This window comes from Corythoichthys intestinalis, chromosome 3 (genome assembly GCF_030265065.1).
Source record: "Corythoichthys intestinalis isolate RoL2023-P3 chromosome 3, ASM3026506v1, whole genome shotgun sequence".
Taxonomy (NCBI): Eukaryota; Metazoa; Chordata; class Actinopteri; order Syngnathiformes; family Syngnathidae; genus Corythoichthys; species Corythoichthys intestinalis.
In genome coordinates, this window is record NC_080397.1 from 29,567,501 (window position 1) to 29,593,829 (window position 26,329).

Here is a 26,329-nt window from a genome sequence, read left to right on the forward strand (position 1 = left end):
TTTTTTTTTTTAATAATTTTTTTAAACAGCAAAACCCTATCTGGAGGTGAGAGCACGCGAGAACAGAATTACAAACGCCATGACTTTAACGAGATATTATCGCGTACTTACTTTGTTTCGATCCAAAAACTCCATGTAGCATGTATCACTGAGTGTCAAGACACAGCTGTGAGTGGCCACAGCTGGATTTTTGGGGGATTTTATGGGTGAAACATGGTCATATAACAAGGGTCGCGATGCAGAAATCGCAGACATCAAGGAGTGGTCGAGATTTTCTTTTCCATATATTTACCCTTTTAAACGGTTTTTTTTTCAACTTTTTTTTTGTTTGGATCATTTATTTATCATCTAACATATGCCACAGTAACAAAAAACACAATTAAGCGATAGTTATGAGGTAGATAGCTGTGACTTTTTTACAGACGCCATTTTTTTCATTGTGACATAATTTGTTTAAAAGTTTGAAATATGTGAGCGAATAATTTTTTAAGTGTTTTTTTTTTAAACAAAATATGAGACCTCAATGAATGATTCTAAGCTAAAAACGACAGACATTTTGAATAATATATATAATTAATTACCATCATTTTATGGCTGGGTTGAAACAAAAGCGGTTGCGCGATGTCTGTATACGGGGGTTTTCAGGGTAAAATGGACAAATTAAAAATAGTTCGGGGGCTTCATGCGCCATGAATCTGCTATGGCAGCATATAGACATATTGCTCAATCAAACACAACAGTTGTTTTGGCTTAAAATACAGCAGTTTCTTTGAAAGAGGAGTGCAAGGGCAGAAACTGCTTAATGTTTTCTAAGCACTTCAAATATAATAATTATGATAAGTTTTATACATTTTACTGTCCCACCAAATTATTTTTAAACAAGAATAAAGTAGAAAAATGCTGTCTTTAGTAAATGCTTCACTGAGTGAGTCCACTCAAATCTGCTCGAGCTGCTCACTTACACACAAGGAGTTGCCACAGCAACTGTTTAACAAGTTAAATGATGATTGACGCATGCGGCACTTTCAAGTTTGGGCTTCCCAGCGTTTCTGGCCAGATCAAACCTTTAACATCTGTCAAACATCGTTAACTTTAATAAACAACTCCAGTGCACAGCCTGACCTGGAAAAGCAGCAGGAGCGAGAGTGAGAGACTACATGATCGGATCGGGACAGCTCTATAAAATACTGAATTTTTTTTTTTTTTTAATTGAAAAACAATCTGCGATGGACTGAGGGCGCGAAGTTTGAAGTGCGAAGTTGCGAGGGATCACTGTATGTTGAACATTTTAAGAACACGCATGAGTTTTGTGTGGTTTTGACAATTCTGGTGAATGCTGTTTTAAGGCTGTCAACCATTTGACAGATAGTACCACCTCAAGAAGTACTACAGTAAGTGCTCCAAGTACCACCATCAATGCCAAAATCCAGCTATTTCATATATTTTCAAAAACCACAGTTCACGCATTTAGACTGCACTTATATTTCGAGAAAAAAGGTAAGGGTTTTAAGGATTGAGATCAAAGAGATGACACTCAGTTGATGCTAAATATATATATATATTTTTTTAATTCTAAAACATTAAATGCCAACCTTTAGGATGAATACAACTGATAAACAACTGTACTTCATAAAGTCATTGTAATGGTGTCATGTGTCAATATAATGGATTAAAAGTAGGGGTGGGACTTCATTTTAAAAAAATTATCTACCATAGTTTCACGATTATAGGGTGCACTTAAAAGTCTATTTTTTTCTCCAAAATGGACCTTATAAGTGCCTTATAATGTAGAGTGCCTTGTGTGTACACCAAATTCAAAAATCTGTAGAGGTTGCTGTGTTACTTTGATGCGCTCTCCGTTTGACTGTCTGGGTGCGTTTCATGCCGTCATGTTGTTTATATAGGGAAAAGGCATTAGGGTGGCCGTCATCTACCAATCAGAAGGGTGTTTCTGGGGTTTCTATGTTTCTGTGTCCTCACATGATTATAGTCCCTTAGTCTCTCTGAGTAAATGCATTCATCAAATCAATGAATGGATATTCCAGAATTTTCTCCAGCTAAATGTGGGGAAGACGGAGGTGATCATTTTTGGGACAAAAAAGAAAAGATCAGCACTCACCTTGGCACAATGTCACTAACAGCTACAAATCAAGTCAGAAATCTTGGCGTAATTATTGACTCAGACCCAAATTTGACAGCCATGTAAAGTTCATCAATCTGCCTATAACCACCTAAACCTAGCCAGAATTAAGGGGCTTCTGTTTAAACAAGATGTGGAAAAACTTGCAAACGCATGCATTCATTTTCAGTAGATTGACTATTGCAAAGGTATATTTACAGGTCTTAATAAAAGAATCAGTCAGGAAGCTGCAGCTAGTACAGAATGCTGCTGCCAAAGTCCTTACAAATACAGGGAAACTGGACCATATTACACCGGTGATGAAATCGTTACACTGGCATTGCGTTGAACTGTGCTATACAAATAAATATCCCTTGCCTTGCCTTGCCTTGGCGTGTGATGGACAGGAGAAAATGTATAAGGTGTACATGTTTTTTTTTTTTTTACTTTATCCACAATAATACAAATACAAATACAGTGGTACCTCTACATATGAATTTAATTCGTTCCAGCACCTGGTTTGTAAATCGAAATGGTTCCATGTCAAGCGGGATTTTCCCATCAGAATACATTATAATTTGATTCATTTGTTCCACAGCCCGCCTGCCAATCGGGCGAGTTACGCCACCATTTGTCAATGGATTGTGGATGCTTGGGCTAACGCAGGGGTGCCCAAGTCCAGTCCTCGAGAGCCCCTATCAAGCTTGTTTTCCATTTCTCCCTCCTCCAACACACCTGACTCAAATAATCAGGATCATTATCAGGCTACTGCAGACCTTGCTGATGAGCTGATCGTTTGAGTCAGGTGTGTTCAAGGAGGGAGACATGGAAAACAAGCTGGATAGGGGCTCTCGAGGACTGGACTTGGCCACCCCTGGGCTAACATGTCTGCTTGCACTGTAGATCAAGCTTTCGCAAAAGCTTCACACTGAGAGGGACGTGTTGGATGACAAACTCTGTTCATTTTGGATACATTAGTGAGGATTTTGATGGTTTTGTGGATGATTGATCAAAAAGTAACACGAGTACAGTGGTAAACAGCAGTACTTCAATCAAGCACACCTGAATTAAGTTTTGCTCTCCCTGACTTTTAAAAACTTAGCAAGCATGTGGGTTACCATATGTTGTGCCCAATAAAATGGAGCGTCTTGTGTATATGTTTAATACAGAAATGGCACCCGCAACTGAGAATGTGACTTTTAACACGGGTCGCGAAAATACGGTAATTAATTGGAGGCTTTGTAATTATTTAATCTTGAGTCATGGCATAGCAATATTTGTCTCAAGAAGTTACATGATTTCAATTGAAAGGATTCTAGTGGATGAATGAATAAAACAGAATCAAAATGCAACTAATTGTACAGTGTATCACAAAGGTGAGTACACTCCTTGCGTTTCTGCAGATATTCAAGTATATGTTCTCATGGGAAAACACTGACAAAATGACACTTTGACACAATGAAAAGTAGTCTGTGTGCAGCTTATATGTTAGAGTTAATTTATTTTACCCTAAAAAAACTCAAAATATATCCATTAATATGTAAACCCCTGGCAACAAAAGTAAGTACACCCCAGAGAAACTACATAAATCCCTAAATTTCCAAATTGAGTACTGCTTTTCATTTCCCCTCCAAAATGTCATGTGACTCGTTACAGGAGTGCTGTCAGCATTACTGCAGAAATTGAAGAGGTGGTGGGTCAGCCTGTCAGTGCTCAGACCATACGCCGCACTCTACATCAAATTGGTGTACATGGCTGTCACCCCAGGAGGAAGCCTATTCTGAAGACGGTACACAAGAAAGCCCGCCCGCCTCATCAGACCATAGGACACGGTTCCAGTAATCCTTGTGCTTTGTTGACATGTCTTCAGCAAACTGTTTGTGGGCTTTCTTGTGTACCGTCTTCAGAGATGGCTTCCTCCTGGGGTGACAGCCATGCACACCAATTTGATGTAGAGCACGGTATATGGTCTGAGCACTAAAAGGCTGACCCCAGCCCCCCACCACCACCACCTCTTCAATCTCTGCAGCAATGCTGACAGGACTCCTATAACGAGTCACATGATATTTTGGAGGGAAAATGACAAGCAGTACTCAATTTGGACATTTAGAGATGTACGTAGTTTCTCTGGGATGTACTCACTTTTGTTGCCAGGGGTTTAGATATTAATGGGTATATTTTTAGTTATTTTGAGGCTGCACACAGCCTACTTTACATTGTGTTAAAGTGTAATTTTGTCAGTGTTTTCCCATGAAAAGATATACTCAAATATCTGCAGAAATGCGAGGGGTGTACTCACATTTGTGATACACTGTATTTCACTTCAAACCATAGAAAAACAATCTGGGCTAGTATCTGAAATTAATGTGCCATTTTATGACTTTTTTTTTTACTCAGAATACTCCAACATTGAAATGGTCAAAAGAAGACAAAAAAATGATATAAAGTGCTCATCTTTATTTTTCTGGTAAAAGCAGGAAAATAAATGGTTATTTGAGAGGCCTAAAACTCCAAATCACCATAGCAAAAATGATGTTGGTCAATTTTGTAAAGATGAACACATATATATTATTTTGTTTTAGATGAAATGTGATTATTTAATCCTCTTTCTCCATTCTGGTAGCCATTAGCTGAGCTAATGTGTACGTAAATTTAGTGCACTGATAATGGTTCCGTGTTTGGAACTTAACCTGTCATTAAAATGAGTTCATTATTATAACTCTTTCTTTTTCGTATATATTTTTTCATGAATAATTCAATCATATTTAATCAGCTAAAGTTTCAATTACCTGGCAACTGATTTTGGGTGTACTCCGCCTACTGCTCATAGTTAACTGGGATATGCTACAGTACCCGAAGATGTTCAATTTTTTTTTCCAGCCTGCCACTGGGAGCCTGCATACCACAATACCAAATACCCCACTTTCAGGACCCTGCTGTAATCTATCATTATCAACATAGACACACATTGTGCGTGATGTGACAACACAATTAACTCTTTCAGTGTCATCGACAATGACAGACGTCCAATCGTGCAGCCTTTTTGACCCATTCTGTTGTAAATTTAAATGACTGTCACCAGTAGGCATTCAATCCATTTGAACCCTTACAGGGAATATATTTAACGCACTGGGGCCTATTGACGGCGCTAGACATCTAATCCATTTGGACTGGGCGAGTTGAATGGTACTGTAACATGAGCATTTATAGGCAGTCTTCCCAGTTTAAATGAATTGGATGTCTATTTCATGCAATGAGTTAAATTCTGTGAAAAAAAACAATCAACTTTAAGGTGTTACTTGGGGTTGTGACTGGTGTGTATTCCTGTTTTTATTCATTTTAATTGTATTCATTTAGTTTTTATTCACATTGTATCAATGTGTAAATGTGTTCATAATTTTTTACATACTGTATATAATAAATTGATAATAATTAAGAAACTTATAATAATAATTGCTGATATTTAAGATTTTATTAAAAAATTTCAAAATAGTCAATTGCTCTATGGTTTAGAGCATGGGTATTAAATTTACTGCCTGCGGGCTCAAAGCGGCCCATCAGGTGGTCCAATCAAGCCCCAGGGCGAGGTTGTTCTGTCAGACAGCCACGTTGTAGCTTGTTCATACTGTTCATACAAAATCACATGCTTTTATTCTGACATTGGTGCAGTAAAACTGGAGATCTGTGTAATTTAGTGCGTGCACTACTACTACACTTGGCTCACTTTTGTGTCCGCAGTAGACATGTGCCGATTACCGGTTTCAAGATATACCGTGGTATGCAAACATCAAAGTTTGAAAACAGCAAAAAAATTCCGTCATACCGTCCCTAAGGTATTAGCGATTGTTTATGTCCCAAAAATGCATGGAGAAATCCCTCACTTTCAGCTGTAAGGCTCAACCCTCCCCCAACGGTTGTTGCTCAGTGTCAGTGAGTCAGCTATGGTACACGAAGGCTGGAGGTGGTGAAACTCCTGAATTTTTTTTTTCCCTCAACGATGAAAACGAAATCGTTGGTATGGGAATACTTCAGTTACAGAAAAGTTACAGGCAGCTGCGGCTTAGAATAGGAGGGCCAACCGACATGTAAAACATGTTTGCGACGCGTGTCTGCCAAGGAGGCAATACCTCCAATAGGATTTCGCATTCACACAAAATTTAAAGGTTAGTAAACACTGTCATGAACGTTTCCCACCAGCTATGAGAGTTAACTCCGGCGTGTTTAGTGTGTCTAGTGGTGGTAAAACGTGGTCTTTTTTCCTCTCTGGCAACAGTCTGTGTTGAGAAAGCGTGTGTGTATGATGTAAACATGATACGAGTCATACACACGTGCTTCTTATGGAAAATAATCATTTTTGTTCTGATGGTAATAATGTTGAGCTGTGGCTGTGGGCTTAGCCTCACCTAAAGGACTGCATTCATATTAATGTTATTTTTTTAAATTTATTTTAACTTAACATTATACTTATGTTCCAATTTGCTAATATGTTTTGAAAATAAAAATCTTGTTCAATGGAAAAAAGTGTTTTTCCCACTTTTTTTAAACCCAGATACCATATTTTAGAGCTGTAATTGCAATACCGTGATACAGTGAAACCTTGATATTTTGGCTTAAGGTTATCATACCGTCAGAATATCATACCGGCACATGCCTAGTCCGCAATCACAGTTGTTCGTTCGGTCCCTCCCAGCCAAGATGGATTGGACATCTACCACCGCCAATGGCATCTAATGAATTAACAAAGAACTGACCCAAACATGCCCCAAACCAAACAGTAAGTGACACCAAATCAACAGGAAATCACCTGGAAGTGCCCCAAAATGAACAGGATGAATCCCAGAAATCCCTGAAAAATAACTGGAACTAGACTAGAAGGACCGGTTGTGAATAATCCTCTTTCAGTCAGTGTCATTAGCCACGTTTACATGCTGACTTTTATTCATACCGATTCAAATCATTCTGAATGGAAATTTCACATCAGCTGTTTACATGTCACTTCATCTATTCCGATCCAGCGTTTACATGTGTCTGCCTTTATTCCGAAAGGACGTTTGACAACTGCCGTCTGACATGCGCAGATTAATCAAAACAAAGCATCACGTTGCAAAACATGGAGATCGATCGTCAGATCAGCTGCTGTTTTAACTTTTCGAGTGGAAACAAAACTTCAGAATGACACGCCGTTCATTTAAAAAGTTGTGTGGGTGCGCTGTGCGTGTGCTTGGAAGCCATGTTGCAAGTGACGTTACTTACGTCACCGAGTGACGTCACCACGTCAGTACGGAGCATGTGCAGAAAGAACGCAACCAGACACCATTCCGCTTCCCTGTTTACATGATATAATTTCACTTCTAATCGGTTTGGGAAAAGGAATATTCCACCCCTGTGAATCGGAATGAAATTCCATTCGGTTTGGGCCTGTTCATTCCGAATGAGGTGTTTATATGGAACACATTTATTCGGTTTGAACAAATATTCCGATTGTAATTGGAATATTTGGCTCCATGTAAACGTGGCAATTGTCAGTTGCACCTCATTCGGAATGAACAGGCCCAAACCGAATGGAATTTCATTCCGATTCACAGGGGTGGAATATTCCTTTTCCCAAACCGGTTAGAAGTGAAATTATATCATGTAAACAGGGAAGCGGAATGGTGTCTGGTTGCGTTCTTTCTGCACACGCTCCGTACTGACGTGGTGACGTCACTCGGTGACGTAAGTAACGTCACTTGCAACATGGCTTCCAAGCACACGCACAGCGCACCCACACAACTTTTTAAATGAACGGCGTATCATTCTGAAGTTTTGTTTCCACTCGAAAAGTTAAAACAGCAGCTGATCTGACGATCGATCTCCATGTTTTGCAACGTGACGCTTTGTTTTGATTAATCTGCGCATGTCAGACGGCAGTTGTCAAACGTCCTTTCGGAATAAAGGCAGTCTGTAAACGCTGGATCGGAATAGATGAAGTGACATGTAAACAGCTGATGTGAAATTTCCATTCGGAATGATTTGAATCGGTATGAATAAAAGTCAGCATGTAAACGTGGCTAGTGATTGACATCCAATTCACTTATACTGGACATTTGCCCCTCCCAGTCCAAATGGATTGGACGTAAAGCGCAGTCAATGGCAACCAATGAGTTAACTTAATTGGTCAAGAATAAACTAGTCCAGCCAACATGAGATCTAATTGCCATAAATGTAGCCTGCGAACAAAATGTGTTTGACACCCCTGGTTTAGGGTCCACAATGTCAACTTTTGAATCGCTGTCCACTGTATTGACCACTGTCCCTGAAAGGGTTGACCACAAACAACGTCAAAAAAAAACGTCACAACGCCAACATGGCGACCAGATAAAAACATTCAGCGTTGGCTTTTTTGTATGTCTATGAATGTTTCAATTTACCAACCATATTTTAATAGATAAGTCATCACTCAGCGTGCGTCTTTAAGCAAGACAAAATGTCACCATAAGGTGTTCTATTCTACAGTATTGTGTCTTTTATCGCCTCTTTTGAGTGGGTCTGACACTCCGAATTTGGGTTTATACCTGCGTTTGAGTGCACGTGAGCGTGTGTTACATAAAAGCATTCTCAGAGACTGATTCTCTCCTCCTAACAAATCCGCCTCTCCTCTGCTCTTCCCCCTACGCATGCTCTTACGTCACTACATTATCATCACATACGGTATATCAATCATCACGACGATGAAACAAGCGACATGCGTCGCTTTTCATGCCTTTAACATAACATTTTTGCGGGGGGCGCTCGTTCTCGCGCATCTTCTATCAAGTCAATTTCGCCACGCACGCGCACAGGTCAACTATAGCCGCAATATGGCTTTGATCTCTCACTATATAGACGTGAACGTGTCTCGTTAGGTGAGTCACGTGACGTCATTAAAGAAAGGTGAGTCTTCTTACCTGCGTGCGCGTGCGCGTCCCGCGCGTGTGAGCAGCATCCAGCGGCTCCTGCGAGGCGAGTCCGCAAGCGAGTGAACCTCCGCACTCGCTCCCGCCTCTTCATGCAGCGCGTGTGCGCGTGGAGCAGTCCATTAGTCGCAGCCTCGGGGGGTGCATTGCCTGGAGGGGGCTCTTTAAAACATGACATACACACACACGTTGTTATTATTATAAAACGTTGCCATGAAGATAAACTGTGAATGATATTTTAAACTACAAGTACATGAAGAAATAATTCAAAATGTTGTTTTATTAATAGTGGAATAAATCACTTAATAAATATACAGTGCCCTCCATAATTACTGGATTTATAAAAATTAAGTGTTTTTTAGCTTCTAATATTTTTTTTTCTTCTAAATAATATGGGACCTTACTACGGAGCCCCCCGGGTGCCAGGGTAGAAAATATTTAAAAATCAATCTGTACCCACAGTTTAGCAATCTGTAGGCAAACTGTGGGTACAGTTTAGTAATCTGTGGGTATGGGTACAGATTAGTAATCAGTGGGTACAGATTGCTAAACTGTGGGTACAGTTTAGTAATCTGTGGGTTTACTGTCTGTCAGTACTACCCACAGATTAGTAAACTGTACCCACAGATTACTAATCTGTACCCACAGTTTAGTAATCTGTGGGTACAGATTAGTAAACTGTACCCACAGATTATTAAACTGTGGGTAGATTAGCTATAATTTTTTTATTTTTTCTATCCTGGCACCCGGTGGGCTCCGTAGGACCTTAATGGAAAAAAAGAGAAAAATCCAACCTGAGGTGCTATCTCCACACCAACAAAATGTTTGGGAGGCATGCACGAAGAAAACCTTTCCTCACTCACAATCATAAACGCAAACGTCTGGAGTTCGCCAAGCGGTATTGGGGCTTCAACTGGAACCGTGTGCTTTGGTCAGATGAGACCAAGATTGAGCTTTTTGGCAACAAACACTCTAAGTGGGTCTGACGTGCCAAGAAAGATGCGCATGCTGAAAAGCACCTCATACCCACTGTGAAGTATGGGGGTGGGTCAGTGATGCTGTGGGGGTGTTTCGCTTCCAAAGGCCCTGGGAACCTTGTTAGGGTGCATGCCATCATGAATTCTTTGAAATACCAGGACATTTTAAATCAAAATCTTTTGCCCTCTGCCCGAAAGCTGAAGATGGGTTATCACTGGGTCTTTTAACAAGACAATGACCCTAAACATATGGCCAAATCTACACAAAAATGGTTCACCAGACACAAAATCAAGCTCCTCCCATGGCCATTTCAGTCCCCAGACCTCAACCCCATTGAAAACCTGTGGGGTGAGCTGAAGAGGAGAGTACAGAGGAGAGGACCCAGGTCTCTGGATGATTTTGAGAGATTCTGCAAAGAGGAATGGCTGAAGATCCCTCTTTCTGTCTTTTCCCATCCTGTGAAACATTATAGGAGAAGATTAGGTGCTGTTTTGTTGGCAAAAGGGGGTTGTACAAAGTATTAACACCAGGGGTGCTAATAATTGTGACACACATTTTTTGATGTCAAATAATTATTGCTTTATGTGGGAATTTTTCCCCACTGAATAAACGCACTTGTATTGAAAGCTGAATTTTTCTCTTTTTTTCTGTTAAGGTCCCATATTATTTAGAGAAAAAAAATATTAGAAGCTAAAAACACATAATTATTATAAATCCAATATTTATGGAGGGCACTGTAAGTGTATTAAGTATGTTGTGTTGAATGAGTGCACTGACCTCAGTGAGTCACAATGCAATTCAGAAGGTCCTTGAAGGCATCGAAACAGCCAATCAGACGACACTCTTTGTCATCTTTCCTCACTCAACATCTCTGCTATGTAAATTGTTTTTGAGAATTTCCTTGGAAGTCAAAAGTTTACATACACAAAAAGTACTATGTCTTTCAAGACTTTGGAAGCTCCGATAGGTTAACTCAGTGGTCGCCAACCTTTTTTGTACTTGGGACCGGTGAGATATGGGCCTTTTTCCATGGGCAAAAAAATACAGTAAATACAAAATAACACGACAAAGCTAAAAACAAACGTTAAGTGCAGGGAAAATGTTACTCACCAGATGCAGAATCCACCTTTTTAAAAGCGGCCTCTCCTAAAACGATGGCAAATATCCTTGTTTGCAGTCATAAGTTTTTCTCCAATCATGAAAGGTTTCTTGGCTTTAGCATCACGGTTCGCCATGAGGTATGATGTTCTCAGTGCATTCACTTTTGTTGATGTGTTGGCACTAATTGTTTCTGTACTTTCGTGCTTGCACTTTTTTATTTAAAAAAATTCCAAAGGCTGATCCATTATTCCAGGGTACCTAGCCTCGAGTTGAAACAGCTTTGAAAGCTTCAGTGCCTCATTTGCTAACTTTTGGCCACATATTATGCAGAATGGATTTGGCGTATAGGCTCCTATTCTGACTCGTCAGGTGGCCTTTTCCCCGTAAAAGCTGTCCAAAGACGACTGTTTTTTAGGTTTTAGGTTTGACTAATTCGAGCAAAATGACCGGAAGTACCCTGTCTGCCATTTCTGAGGTGTGCCGCCTGAATCCCTCAGCAGGCAACTAAAGTTACTGTTTACATTGACTGATGCTGGGCTGTTACTGAGGTGTGTAAACACCCCAGTAATGGTGGCCACCACGAGAGGGCGACATCCACATCTCTCTACTAGTCAATAGAGTAGGCAGGCAGATTGGTGTGTCAAGACGCACAGGCCAGAATACGGTCATTATTAAATTATAGTTTCAGTGTGGCCCAGTAGCATATGTGCCACGGACCGGAACCGGTCTCTGGCCAGGCGGTGGGGGACCATTGGGTTAACTGACGACATGTGAGTTCATTGACGACAAACCTGAGGATGTATTTAAGACACACTTCAATCTTCTTCCTTCTTTGAAATAATGGTCAAATCAAAATATTTGGCCGTTAAATCAGAAAGAATGATGGAACACCACAAATATGGATCCTCCTTGGGTGTATTTCCAGCCGTCACAGTGCTCAGGAAGGAGCTAAGCAGTCACAGTGCTCAGGAAGGAGCTAAGCATGAAGCGCTTAAACACTGCCACATCACTGGACTTTGGAGCATGTCTGAAAGGTACTGTAGAATTATACAACTTCTTTATAAGGAATTTGCTTTTGTGTTATACATCAACCTTTTAATCTACCACACAAATACACAGATATACGGGCCGAATGATTTTTAAAAAATCATAGCAGTAATCTGACAGATACTTCCATTTCCTTCAAATCCAGTGCTCGGGATTAGGACACTTAAGCATTCTTTCATTATTTTGGTTGTTTGCATTATCATTAGCAGCAGATTTACAGCACCGTTCGTTATTCCATTATTGAAGAAGAAGAAAGCTTTATCATGGCGTCCAGGTGACAACATTGACAGCCCTCCAAGCGGCGCGGCGGATGTCGGCGTCCTCCTCGGGCGCCTCGCTTCTCCCCACTAGGAGAGGCAGCTGAAGCAGCAGACGTCGGCGTCCGTCGGGGGCCTCAGCCAATGAGGTGAGCGCTCTGAGCGAGTAGAGGACTAACGCCTTCCGCCTCTGCTCCTCTTCCACGTCTTGTTTGCGTTCTGAGAGAAGCTGTAGCAGGACTGGGAGGACGTCCAGCTCCAAACACTGATGCTTACCTACAGAACAAACGAGGTTTGTCCGGCGTGGATCTGGCAGTTGAGGGAGGCTGACATCACCTGTAGTGATGACCACCGTGTTCATGATGGCACCCGCCGCATTTGCCTGCACATCTACATCCTGGTCCCGCAGTAAGTCTGCCAGGACAGGAAGAACTCCCGCCTCACACACCTGACGCTTGCCCTCCACTGGAACACTGCATCAGGACATGCGGTCGGCTGTCACTACGAGTCCTGTGATGCATTTAACCTCGGCGGATCGCAAGAACCTGAGCGCCATCATGGCTCCAGCCGCCTCTCTGCGGATGTTGGAGCAGGCGTGCGAAAGCTTGCGTCCAATAAGCGTGACACCGCGGTGGGACAGCGCCGGTCCGGCATCCAGTCGCGAGCAGCAGCTGAGCGTGGAGAGCAGCAGGGCCTGCACCTCCTCTTCCTTCTCCTCCTGCTCCTTCTCCAGCTTTAGCATAAGCTTGGGAACCAGAGCCTGTAAAGCATTGGCGCCTGCCGGACCAGACCAAATCAGACCAAATCAAGCGAGGACTCAGGGTCAAAGTTGTCTTTTTTGTCTCTGTCTGATGCACCGCCTACCTGCGGGTAGCAGTGCCAGGCTGTTCATCACACGGTGGGCGCGGGTTCTACAAATGGGGGATGGGTCGTCCAGCAGCTGAGAAAGACGTGCCAGGAGGGGTGAGCACAGAAGGGCTTGTCTGGGGACAGTCATGTGTAATGCTTGAGTATTTCATGCTTGGTAGTATGACAGAAATGCAACTGTTTTGTTTTTACGATGGTCACCTTCCAATGTTGTGGCTGGTGATGAGATGCAGCAGTTCACAGGTTCTAGTCCTCACTGCTGGATCTTCATCCTTCAACAGAACCTCCAACTGGTCCAGAAAACCTGCATAGCCAGTAAATGCACTGTAATGTTCTTTATTCAGAAGGTCCGCAAGTCATACAGTGAGTTAAATAAGTATTTGAAAACCCAGCGATTTTTCTTCCACTTAAGAAATGATGGGCAAGTTTATAATTTTCATGGTAGGTGCTTGTCCACTGTCAGAAACAATCTTTTAAAAATCCAGAAATCACAGTGTATGATTTTTTAACAATTTATTTGTATTATACTACTGCAAATAAGTATTTGAAAACCTGTCTATTAACCAGAATTGTTAGCCTCAAAGACCTGTTAGTCACTTTTAAAAAGTCCAACGAATAAATGGAGTGGAGGTGGACTTTTTGAGTCAGACTTTTTGACCTTTGAGACGGTTAGCTGTATATAAACATCTGCCCACCCCATACAATCAGGAAGATTCCAATTCCAAATATGGACCAAAGACCAAAGAGCTGTCCAAAGACACCAGAGACACAATTGTAGACCTCTACAAGGCTGGACAGAATTAGGGGGCAATTATTAGAAAATGGAAGAGGCTAAACATAACTGTCAATCTCCCTCGAACTGGGGCTCGATGCAAGATCTACCTCGTAGGGTCTCAATGATCCTAGGAATTGTGAGGAATCAGCCAAAAACTACAAAGGATGAGCTGGTCAATGACCTCAAAGGAGCTGGGATCACCATTTTCAAGGTTACTTTTGGTAATACACTAAGACCTCATGGTTTAAAATCATGCATGACACGGAAGGTTCCCCTGCTTAAACCAGCACATGTCCAGGCCCGTTTTTAAGTTTGCCAATGCCCATTTGCATGATCCAGAGGAGTCATGGGAGAAAGTAATGTGGTCACATGAGATCAAAATGGAACTTTTTAGTCTTAATTCCACTTAGGTTTTGGAGGAAGAAGAATGATGAGCATCATCCCAAGAACACCATCCCCACTGTGAAGAATGGAGGTGGTAGCTTCATGCTTTGGGTTTTTTTCTTTTGTGTATGGGACTAGACGATTGCACTGTATTAAGGAGAGGATGACCTGGGCCATGTATTGAGAGATTTTGGGGAATGACCTCCTTCCCATAGTTAGAGCATTGAAAATGGGTCATGACTGGGTTTTCCACCATGACAATGGCCCGAACCAGAAAGCCAGAATAACCAAGGAGTGGCTTCGTAAGAAGCATATTAAGGTTCTGGAGGGGCCTAGTCAGTCTGCAGGGAGTTGGGGTGGTGGCTGGGGGCCCAGATGGGTGTGTGGTAATGGGTGTGTGTGTTGGGGGGGGTGGGGGGATAGTATCTCCTCGTCCTTTCCCTAAGTGCTGGTTGATGAGGGCACGGATGGTCCGGGGGGCAGCCGACGAACCATCTTCTGGAGCTGCAAGTTGGGGCACGTTCCACGATCGCTCCCCTACCAGGTGACGGGCCCCGTTGCATTTCCGTTTTTCTGCATTACTATCATACGTCCAAGTGGGTTCACGCATGACTAGGTGCAACTGGCCCAATTCATGTACATAAGATTTTCAGTGCCAGGTTTAGCAATCAGGTAGCAAAGAGTAGGATGTCAACCTATCAACACTTGGAGGTGATTTTCATAATACTGGATCCCCCACTCTACATTGCCGGAATTGTGTACATCTCACCCAACTTACCTTCCTCCCTCTTTTCCTTCAGTCCCCCCCTCCCCACCCAACACACACACTCACGGTGTCCACTGGTAATTATAATTAGATCACGGTAGCACTTCTACGTTCATAGGTAGCATATGTGTTTAATGATGTATTTTTGTTTGTTCTTCTCTTCTGTCAGCTTCATTTTCTTTTTTCTCTACAAAACCTCTTCCTGCCATCTGCTTTCTCCTTATAAATAAAACAATATGAACAACCACAATGGGAGTACGTCAGACTCCCACATGGCACACTAAAACGATTCAGTCTAGTACGACACTCATATTCCCATTCTCTGTGTTTGAGTAGCTGAACAGGACAGGTGAGGACAAAAAAACGAGAAAAAAATGAATTAAGGCATTATTTTAAAACGTGCAGGATATGTTTGTAATATGAACCCAAGGAGTACATTAAGCCATGTTATCATTTTTTATTGTATGTACGTCTTGGGAACTAGTTGTTGTAGAGATCGATTTATATGCTAAAGCTGTAAACACTCCATAAAAGGTAAAAAAGTTCCTATTTGGATTTTGCGCTCATCCATAACTATCCTAATCTAGGGATGTTGAAATTGTTTTTCTCCGTGGGCCGCTTTCAGAAAAATCTCAAGATGCTAGGGCCAACTTAAAATCCTTCCACTTTCATTTGTTCAACAGAGAATTGAAATCGGTTAGGAAAGATCAGGTAAATGTATTTATATTGAAGTAGTAACTCATTTGCTGCCATTGACGGCGATAGACGTCCAATCCATGTTGACTGGGAGGGCGTACCCCAAGTCAAATTGGATTGGACATGTATCGCTGCCAATGGCAGGGAAAAATGATTGCTTAATGCCAACCTTCACAGTTAAAATGGCAGTGAATAAATAATGGGATATACACAAAAATAATCTAGAGCAGGGTCTCTGCTGGGTTCAACAAGCCAAATTTAAGACTTTTTAAAACTTTTATAAGACCATAATGAATAAAATTTAAGACCTATTTCACATCGATACCAGCAAAAAAAAGTACAGAAGTAAAGTAAGAAGTAGGAAGGAGTTGTAAAGTATAGGAATTTATTCACAGCTCTTTCACACTGTGATACAAATGAGCACAAAACTACTTGTAATAGTAGTAGTAGTGAATTAGTAAAGTAACAGCAATTTATTGGATTCTAGACTTCTTTTTAGACTTTTAAAGACCCTGCAGATACCCTGCAGAGTTATAAGGACATTGCAACACTGTATACGGCGGAAAACACAGACAAGACTGAAAAAGCAGTTTCTGCTCTTGCACCTCTCTTTAAAGTAAACTGCTGTATTTTAAGCCAAAAGAACAGTTGTGTTTGATAGAACAATATGTATGCTGCCATAGCAGATTCATGGCGCATTAAGCCCCCAAACTATTTGTAATTTGTCCGTTTTACCCTGGAAACCCCCGTTTACAGATGTTGCGCAACCGCAACCCAGCCATAAAAAGAAGGCAAGTAATTATATTTATGATTTGAAATGTCTGTCATTTTAGCTTAGAATCATTAATTAATGTTTAATATTTGGTTAAAAAAAACACTTTAAAAAAATTATCCACTCGCATATTGTAGACTGTTAAACAAATTACGTCACAATGAAAAAAATGGTGTCTGTAAATAAGTCACGGATATCCACCTCATAAATATCGCTTAATTGTATTTTTTTTTTTGTTGCTGTCGCATTTTCCCCGATATGTTGGATGATAAAAAATCGATCCAAACAAAGAAAAATTGAAGAAAAAAAGAAAGAAAAAAATGTTTAAAAGGGTAATTATATGAAAAATAATTTCTTGACCACTCCTTGATGTCTGCGATTTCTGCATCGCTACCCTTGTTATATTACCATGTTTCACCCATAAGATCCCCCCCAAAATCCGGCTGTAGCCATTCACATCTGTGTTTTGACACTTGGTAATGCATGCTACATGGAGTATTTCGATCGAAACAAGGTAAGTGCGCGATAATATCTCGTTAAAATCATGGTGTCTTTAATTATGCTCGCTCATGCTCTCACCTACAGTTAGGATTTCAGTGTTTGATTTGCATTGTTTTTAAATGCCCTCCTGTTCAAATTTTTTCTTTCCCCAGAAAATTGAGATTTTAAGCTTTCCAATGATGTCTTACAAGTGCATATCGGACAATTTTGAAATTTGGCCAAACTGGGTGTCTCAGAGCGAACTTCAAGTCACCTGAGTGTTTTCCGCCATATATATTTATATTTACACGAGTGAAACAAAGTTTGCAGAAGAGGAAATGTCACAGCTTAATTTATCACATCGGATATTTTTTACACTGCAAATATCTTTCACCCTCGCACCTACATACTCATCCATTCCTCCAGGGAGAGTAACTTGGGAGGGGGTCATACAGTCCTGGCCGGCTCCCCCCTGATTTTAATGCATCACACACCAAGATTTTTTTAACACACCACACATCACACAGATCATACTCCACGGGAGAGCTGTGGCAAAGGGTGGTGGGACGTGCGGCTGCGCAGAAATTCCATGCAGCGGTCCCACTGCCCCAGGCCGAGCTCTCCTATTTTAATGCATACATTGCACTACCCTCCCCACACAATCCCATCATGATGCTGGGTAATGGCTGCCAGCCGGGAACCTGGCAGCCACAGTAATAGGGTGGTAAGTGGGTCCCACACTTTTTCTCTGTGGCGTGGCTCCCGGGACGTGGCCTCCCCATTGCATGGGCTGCCAGCCGCGGGAGTGGAGGGAGGTCGGGGCTCCGATCTCGCGTCGCCCCACGGCGGCTCCTCGTCACTCGCCTGCCTCCGCCCTCCCCTCTCTTCTCTTCCTGAATATCCGCCCTGCGCTCTGTCGCGGGTCGCTGGTTGGACGCCGGTGTATCGGCTGGATGTCGCCTGCTCCGGCGGGGGGACCCTGCCCTGCCCTGGGCTTGGTGGGCCGCTGGGGGTCCCGTGGGGTGCTGAGCCAGTTGGGGGGCTGCTGCGGCGGTGGCTCTTGGGCTGGGTGGGCGTGGGGTTGGTGGTGCGTCCACTCTTCCCAACCCTGAAGGCCGGTTGATGGGAGCGCGGGTGGCCCAGGGGACCACACACACCCGTGTCCGCCCCCCCTCCCCGGGCTAGCTGGGTGGGGGCCGTGGCCCTTGGTTGGCACCCGCACGGCGTTTTCCGCTCATCTGCTTGGCTGTCGTGTATTTGGTTGGGCTCGCGTGCAGCTGGTAGTGATTAGGCGCGCTCGGGTGGGGGGTCCTGGTGCCAGGATTGGCGGTGGGGCGGCATAGGGTCAGTTGGCAACGGGCTTACACTCACAAGGTATTCACACGATTACTGGGTTCTAGATCACAGTGCTGATTTGTGTACTCTACCCCTCCCAAACACTTAGCTTATAGTCTCCCCCTCCCCTTCTTTCCCTGGTCAACCATATGGTGTCAACCGTAAATACATCTGGCTGACGATAGCACCAACGTATTAACAGTTAGTGTAGGCGTTCAATGTATTTCTTGTTGTTGCTTCTCTTTCCTTTTTTTTTCTTGTGTTTCTTTTTCTCTGTTCCCCTATAATCCCTTCCTGTTCGCTTTGTCATAATAAATGAGGTATGTTGAATGATCACAATGGGAGTATGTCATACTCTCAATGTGAAACGTTAAAACTGTTCAGACCAACCGGACACTGAGACTTCCATTCTCTGTGTCAAACAGCTGAACAGGACAGGTTTAGGGGAAGAAAAAAAAAACATTGGATATTTTTTTAAGTTATGTTTCTGTAAAAGAAAATCCCGAAATTCTAGTTTCCTAAACATTGATTTCAACCTGACAGGTTTTGACCCATGAGGTAATGGAGGCGCTTTTTAAATGGCTAGCTCTATCTAGTGTTTAAAATGTGAAGTGCAACAGAGTGCAGCATGAATTTAAGCTTGCTGTGCCGAATTTAACATTACATTTTCATCATTAGCTGCGGGCACAAAAAAGTGGGCAGCGGGCTGTAGATTGAACACCCCTTGTCCGAAACATATTTTGAATATTTTTGAATGATCGGGACCATCAGTTAAGGGGGAAATCTGATTCATCGAACACTGCGGGACGCACTGACTTCACTTGTGGTTGCAATGTTCAAGACTTCAAATGCCGATTTACCTTCACTGACTACCTGGTAAAGTCGCTCCGGATCGTGTGTGACGTCGCATAGTGAGGCGAGGGCGCGCAGCCTCCCGGCTGCGTCGGGTTCCACCAACTGGGCGAAGAGCTCCGGGATGGCAAGCCGCCCGAAGGCGACTGGAGCCCGGCTAGGGTCGAGATGAACGCCCGTCATTTAGTCCTTCGCGATAGCGACCGATCAAAAAGTTACTATCGTTCACCGAACTTCTCTGCTCTTTGCTTTGGATTTCTAACGTCATTTAGGTGCCTTTGCTATGATCTGTTTTCAACTGCTCACGTGGTAACCGTTGCCAAGGAACGGTCGTAAAAACATCCCACGAGGCATAGTATTATTTAAAAAAAAAAAATAAACACGAAAATACGTGGTTTTCAATCCTGGCTGGAGGCATCATATGACCAACAGCAAACGCAGCGCAGTTTTGGAAAGGAGTTTTTGATGTATGACTTAATTCCGTTTTGATTTTAGATCTGGTTGTAGTTCTTACCTGTTCTAATTTTAATTTCAGGTTACTTGTAGTTAATTCTGCTTCCTGTTTTTATCTTGGTTCTGGTTAGCTGTCATGGGTATGATTTTGGTTTGTTTTAATTTTGGTTTTGAATCTGGTTCCGTTTGTTTTAGTTGTGATTCTACTGGGTTTCCTCATTTTGGAGCTACTGTAATTTTAATTGTAATTCAAATTATGCTCTTAGATCTTCTGGTTTGAAATTGTGTCCACATTTAACTTCTGGTTCGAGTTTTATTTCTTCTTCTGGTTCTAAATCTAGTTCTTGGTTTGAGTTCAAATATTAAATCTGATTCTCCAACCTTTAGTTGAGCAAGGTCTATTTTGAACATCAGTCTACCTATCTGCAAATTTTACAAAAATAGATGACTGCAGTTGTCCAGACAAAAAAATAGTTCATAGTTCTGAGGTAGAAACTTCCCAAAGAACTGTGGTCTTCTTTTTAACTAGTGATGTATACATTGTGATGAGATCAGCAAATCTAATGTTGTTCAAAAACCCATTTCATGCTCAACCTTTTGAATTGAACTAAATTAAACATTTTATTAAATATTTTCTCTTGACAAAAATCAGAAAACACTTCTTGCTTCCTCTGTTTAATAGCAAATGAAAGTTCTAAACCAGGAAGCAATGCAGTGCTTTCCTGGGCCTGGCAAAGGATTCCAAAACAAAACGAGTTCAGTTTTTCTTTGAAGTTTGGTGCAAACCATCTGCTCTTTGAGGGGATGGGTGTGGTAAGACTAGAAAGATGAATAGGCTTCACTTCTTCTTCTTTTTGGTCTTCTTCCCACCATCGCTCTGTTGCGAGCTGCTCTCACCAGCGCCACTCTTCTGCGTGCGGCTCTTCAACTTGGGAATCATCTCGGATACGTACAACATAACATCTTTGCCTAAAACGACACAAAAATTGAATCATATAGTGTGTATTTGTTGTTCCCATGGAGAAGAAAGAATAAATGCCTGAAAGTATTATAGATAAATATACCACGAAATACATGAAGCATTGTTGAGAGAACAGATTTACAACACCAGAAATCGAAAAGCTCTACTTTAATAGAGCTAATTATTACAAGAAACTAATGAGTACTACTAGTAGCTACCACTACTCAACCAGATTCTACTCCAGTACCAATTATGCCAAGCGAAAAAAATGATATCCTGTCTGAAACAGTATTTTCTCAGTTTCTCATTAACGGAGTCATTTGCATATGAAAACAAAGTCACGAGATTGGATTATACATTTTCAGCATTGTTGTTTCCATCCACAATGACAAAAATATTTAGCTGATAAACAATGTTTTCATGAATATGACGAGACGATAACGAGCTAAAAACGTGTATTGAGAGACTAAAACATTACGAGACGAATGCCAGATTTCGTCCGGGGCACGAACGCGCCATCGTTTCAGTCATATGTTCACAATGTGTGGCATTTTCTTATTGTACTTTTTGGTCTGCCTGCATCATAGCAGCATTTGGGTCATGACACTCATGTGACATGTCCTGTGCTGCACCTCTCCCTCACTCGTGTTCATTATGTACTTCAAGCCAGGCTGCGCTTGTTTTGAAACACATGGTAAGATTTGTTTATCATGGCAAGAGAGAATAAGCAATTATGCTCTGGCCTTTAAAGGTCTTTGCGTAGTAATCATCAGTCACACACTATATGTAACTCGTAGTGTTAGCAGAATTCGCACCAGCATTAACTTTAGCGTAGCATGCGTTCTCTTAAACTGTTGTTTTTGTTTTGTTGGCGTCGGCTACAACCTACAGTAGTAGTGCTCGATGCTTCTGGTTGCAAAAAAAAAAAAAAAAAAACATTGGAAAACCCTCACCAAGTTGGCATCGTCTTTGTAAACGCTATAATATGCGCTCGTCTGTCAATGTTCTTTCAAAATTGTTGGAAACCTTTATTTTTTTAAATTTATTTTTGGACTAAAACCTTTGGATTTTTACAGAAGAAAACATTTTGAGTATTCATCAACGTAAACTAGACAAACACATTTTGAAATAACAAATTATTATTTCATCCAAAAGACAAAGAAGAAAATTAAAAGGGCTACCAAAAACAACACCGGTATAATGAATGAGCAGCTATATGAAAACCTATCCTCCAACTCATCTCATTAAAATAAATAAATGGGCTATTTATTCCTTGCGTGTCCGTGTATATGCGACAGATCTTGACAAAAATATCAAACACTGAAATTCTGGCACAGAATATTCAGAGTACTTTAATCCATGGTTTATTATAAAACAACCAATTATTGTTCCAATTGACAATTTCTTGGTAACCTTTCAATTATTTTATCACTTTCAACTTTTACAATTTCAGATCAGAGAGAAAAAAACCTATATTACCCAAATTGATGCTCTAAAAAAAATAATTTCTGTCACGCAACGGGACCGGGCCATCCCTAAACCCGTACACTTCCTGCTTCGTGCACTTACGTGAAGAGAACTTATTGTTGCACAAACTGCCGTCTTCCTGCTTGAGCTGAACTCTGACTCGACCTCTGAATTGTACGTCGCGGTTCCACTCTCTAGGATGCATTTTGTTCTGGACACCAGAAAAATATCAATTGCCATTCCTATTATGAGGTAATTTCCTGCCCAGCAGAGTTGTTACCTCCACAAGGACGTTCACACCGGCAGCTGTCAAGACATCGCGGATCTCTGCGCACGAAGGGTTCTCTACTGCCTACATGGACAGACATCTCTACTTTATGTCATACAATATCTGACACCAATACATTTAAATAAATTTTAAAAAGGCTTGTGATATAATGTATGAATGTTGTCACCTTCTCAGCAGGGATTCTTCGTCCTTCAGCCTGAGTTTTCTTACTGTTGATGTAAACGGGATAAAGGCAGATGAACCTGGACAAAACACAGACATAATATAGTCTAAATTGTTGAACAAACCAGTGTTTTCATTAACGACGACGATAACGAAAATTTTTCAAGACGATGAAGAGACGATAACGAGCTAATAACGTGTTTTCGGAGACAAAAACAACGATACAAATGCCAGTTTGTCTGACGAGACCAAAATGCGAAGAGTGTTCGTCACGTTTCCAATGTGTGACATTTTATGTGTAGTGAGCATGCATCGTAGCAGTGTCTGGTTTTGTCACTTTTTCTTGTAATTTTAGAAAACAAAAAATTGAAAACGAGCCCGATTGCGTTTTTTGTTTTTATGTGCGTCATCAAAAAACGATGAATGAATCGTCTCCTGTTTCCTGATTAAAAACTGGTAATTCCATAACGGAAAACAAGCCTTAATATATTTTTCCAATATTTATTAAACAGGAGTTGAAAAAAAAAAAAAAACTAATATTTCACTTATAGAATGAACCATGACCCGGAAGACGATGTTCTTCATCTGATAAATTAATAGTATGCGGCTGCAGCAGGGCCTTGTCGATCCCTGGTGCTAATAATTAGCGTGGGTACTCCACGTCTTCGAACAATGGCTTTGGACGGCTATGCAGATGTAATAGTTTAATAGTGAAAATGAAAACAGATGGCTTGACATCGAACGAAATAGCTGCACACTTGTCTAACCGATTTGACCCTACAAGAGGGTTTTCGGAGAGAAATGTCCCAAGGTGGATCTCAGCAGATATTATAATAAGAATAATCTTGGATTCTTAGAGTGATATTCGATAGCAGGTTCAACTTTGAAAAACAAATTCATTCTGTTGTAAGAGCAAGTTTTTTCCAGCTCCGTCTCTTGGCCAAACTGAAGCCTTTTCTTAGTCGGCACTACCTTGAAAAAGCAATTCACGCTTTTATAAGCACAAGGCTGGACTACTGCAATACACTTTATGTTGGTCTTCCCAAGTCCTCTATTTCACATGTGTAACTTGTTCAAAATACTGTTGCTCGATTTTTAACCGGGACACCCAGACATAAACATATTACCCCTGTGCTATCATCGTTCCACTGGCTTTCAGTTCATTTTAGCATTGATTTCAAACGTTTACTGTTTTTTTTTTTTAATTCTATTAATGGCCAGGCTCCTTATTTATCGGAGATTTTAAGCCTCCTTTACTCTGGCAGGGCTCTTTGTTCTACTGGCCAGCATCTTTTGCAAGTTCCAAGGTCGAATAGCCTGCCCCCTGAAATCCGCACCATTACGAATCTAGGATTTTTAAAATCACGGTTAAAGACACTTTTTTAGACTCGCTTTTTCTCCAGATTAGCGTAGCCTGGATTTATTAAGGTTTTATTTTTTTATGTTTTCGGATTTTATCGGTTTTATTTGCCGTTTTCACTTTTATCGCGATGCATTTTTGTTTTCATTTTTTCTTAATGTCATTGTATAGAGCTTTCCTTCCTTTTATTTATCATGAACTATATTTGTCATTGTTTTAAAGCACTTTGAGGACCTTTCGGGTTTTTGTAAAGGGCAATAGAAATAAATTAGATTTGATTTGGTAAGAAGAGTTATAATAATAACAGTTCTTATAGATGACAAAACTATCTACTTTTCTTTCTTTCGGCTTCTTCCTTCAGGGGTCACCACAGCGAATCTGGTGTCTCCATCTAACCATGTCCTCTGCCCTCACACAAACTACTTCATGTCCCCTTTAACTATATCCATAAACCTCCGGTTTGGTCTTCTTCTAGACCTACTGCCTAGTATTTGGAAACTCCGCATCCTTTTTATAAAGTCTTTGTTCTTTTGCCTCAATACGTTAGCAACTTTATGCCAGTTACAGAGTCCGCTTCAATTTAATGTTCTGGTGTTCACTGTAGCAACCGCGAATTGGAATATAAGTACACCCGTAAACTAGTCATCTCAAATCAGTCAGAAAATGTCAACGGTTAAAGCAGCAGCTGGCAACATGTTTTCAGCAACAGAATTCCACTGTCCTTATGTGGCGGGAATACAGACAACTAGGGTTGGGAAAAACGAGAAGGCGCAAAATAGTGCACATTAATTTCTGTACTAAATTGTGATAATTTGAGAACTTTCAAAGACGGAGAAAATTAGAAACAACTGTAATTGTTTAGCACACACTGCCACTATATTAATTCAAATGATTGACATTGCAGAAATAAGTTATAAGTGCAATTACATGCAAGGATTTGAGAATACATTTTAGTGATACAATTTTTCCCCCCTAAAAAAACAGATTGCTTTCTTGTTCTCCACCAAATTAAAGCAGCTGGGTGTTGTTCCATCATCTTTTTTATTGTTTATAAATATTTAAGAAAATTGTAGTCGAATGACTTCAGTTAATAATGAACACGTCTTATGGGGACTTAACAGTTGCTTTAAATTGGGGGAGAAAAAAAGGTTTTATGGGGGTCTCCTTGACACGTCACGTTAAACTACCCGTATACGGGTCCTGAGTAGGGACAAATTTCGACTGCTAAAGGGTTAGAATTCTTTACCAGTCCTGTTATTAAAAAAAACGTTCCCAATTGCTCTCACATGGAAACTGGTTGATTCTTCAATTAAATCCTTAGTGTGACACATCTGCTGATAATTGTGCAATTGCCATACATTCGACTACACGAACTAAGTGTACGTGGGTGTTAACAAACAACAGCTAGCTTTAGCTTCGATAGCTATCGCAACAACTTACCGTTCCTTGTCGGCGGGATTCTGCGTTAAATGCGCCATGTTTGGCTGTTATGTTATGGCCTTTGCAGTGCTAAATTTCCTTTATGTGTAGAGAAAAACGATATTGTCGTGAAAGACACTCTCATCTGCCTTGTTTCTCTCAGTCTCAGCACGTTCTCACCGTGTGGAATATGCTTTGCTTAAGCTCCGCCCAATACGTTGCGGTGGGAGCAGACACTATCAGCAAACGTACCCCTCAAATTAGTTAGTTAGTTAGTTAGTTAGTTAGTACTTACCCACGTCAATCAAGTTGACAACAAGACCGACAAATAGGGTTATCAACTCCCTGAAAAAAAGGGACACCTCACACCCCGATAAGTGTCGCCCTTTTTTTTTTTTTTGTATGTGAAAAGTGAGTTGTTTTTTAATTTGAGTTCTAATGTTATCATAATTTTACTCAAAACTGAATTAATTTGGTACATATTTGAGTAATATTACCACACAGAAAAACAATAATTTTCAGCTATGTATTTTAATACAAAATACAGTACTGTATACTATAATTAAATATGTCCTGCTAAATTTAAAATTGTATAATTTAACGCATCCCGAGCCTGTGTATGTGTGTGTGTGTGTGTGTGTGTGTTTTGGGCAATTAAATTTTTTTTTTTTTTAATTGCAAACGAACTCTCGGATTTTTTTATTTTTTTTTACAATTTAGGTATGTTTAAAGTACCTTCAGCAATCACATTTTCACAAATGATCACTCCAAATATAATACATTTTACAGAACACCAAAAAAATAATACAATTAGTGAAAATGGAGTACGCAGAGAAGGACAAGAAAACAAATGC

General features: G+C 41.0%; 3 protein-coding genes across 5 annotated transcripts in view; all 3 read right to left on the reverse strand.

Annotated features, from left to right (window-relative positions):
• The window catches only part of LOC130912911 (dematin-like), a 45,667-nt gene extending 36,497 nt beyond the window's left edge, over positions 1-9,170 (reverse strand). For both annotated transcript variants that reach the window (XM_057831054.1, XM_057831053.1), the window contains exon 1: positions 9,046-9,170. In XM_057831054.1, the coding sequence (XP_057687037.1) occupies positions 9,046-9,148 (103 nt within the window). In that variant the 5' untranslated portion in view covers positions 9,149-9,170. The remainder of the gene's footprint in view (positions 1-9,045) is intronic.
• Positions 9,171-12,179: 3,009 nt separating this feature from the next.
• On the reverse strand, positions 12,180-19,654 carry rsph14 (radial spoke head 14 homolog). 2 transcript variants are annotated; one of them, XM_057832628.1, is made up of 6 exons: positions 19,386-19,577; positions 13,506-13,608; positions 13,302-13,420; positions 12,983-13,214; positions 12,774-12,910; positions 12,180-12,713 (listed from the first exon to the last, which is right to left on the reverse strand). In XM_057832628.1, the coding sequence occupies exons 1-6, from the start codon at positions 19,420-19,422 to the stop codon at positions 12,442-12,444; spliced, it is 900 nt and encodes a 299-aa protein (XP_057688611.1). In that variant the 5' UTR covers positions 19,423-19,577; the 3' UTR covers positions 12,180-12,441. The 2 variants fall into 2 exon arrangements, with proteins under 2 accessions (XP_057688611.1, XP_057688610.1); XM_057832627.1 differs by having other exon boundaries at positions 12,187-12,713; positions 19,373-19,654.
• Positions 19,655-20,461: 807 nt separating this feature from the next.
• srp19 (signal recognition particle 19) lies at positions 20,462-25,689 on the reverse strand. The gene is made up of 5 exons (XM_057832328.1): positions 25,497-25,689; positions 22,701-22,776; positions 22,526-22,597; positions 22,348-22,456; positions 20,462-20,786 (listed from the first exon to the last, which is right to left on the reverse strand). Exons 1-5 carry the CDS (start codon positions 25,532-25,534, stop codon positions 20,656-20,658), a joined length of 426 nt encoding a protein of 141 aa, XP_057688311.1. The 5' UTR covers positions 25,535-25,689; the 3' UTR covers positions 20,462-20,655.
• Between the last annotated feature and the right edge of the window lie 640 nt (positions 25,690-26,329).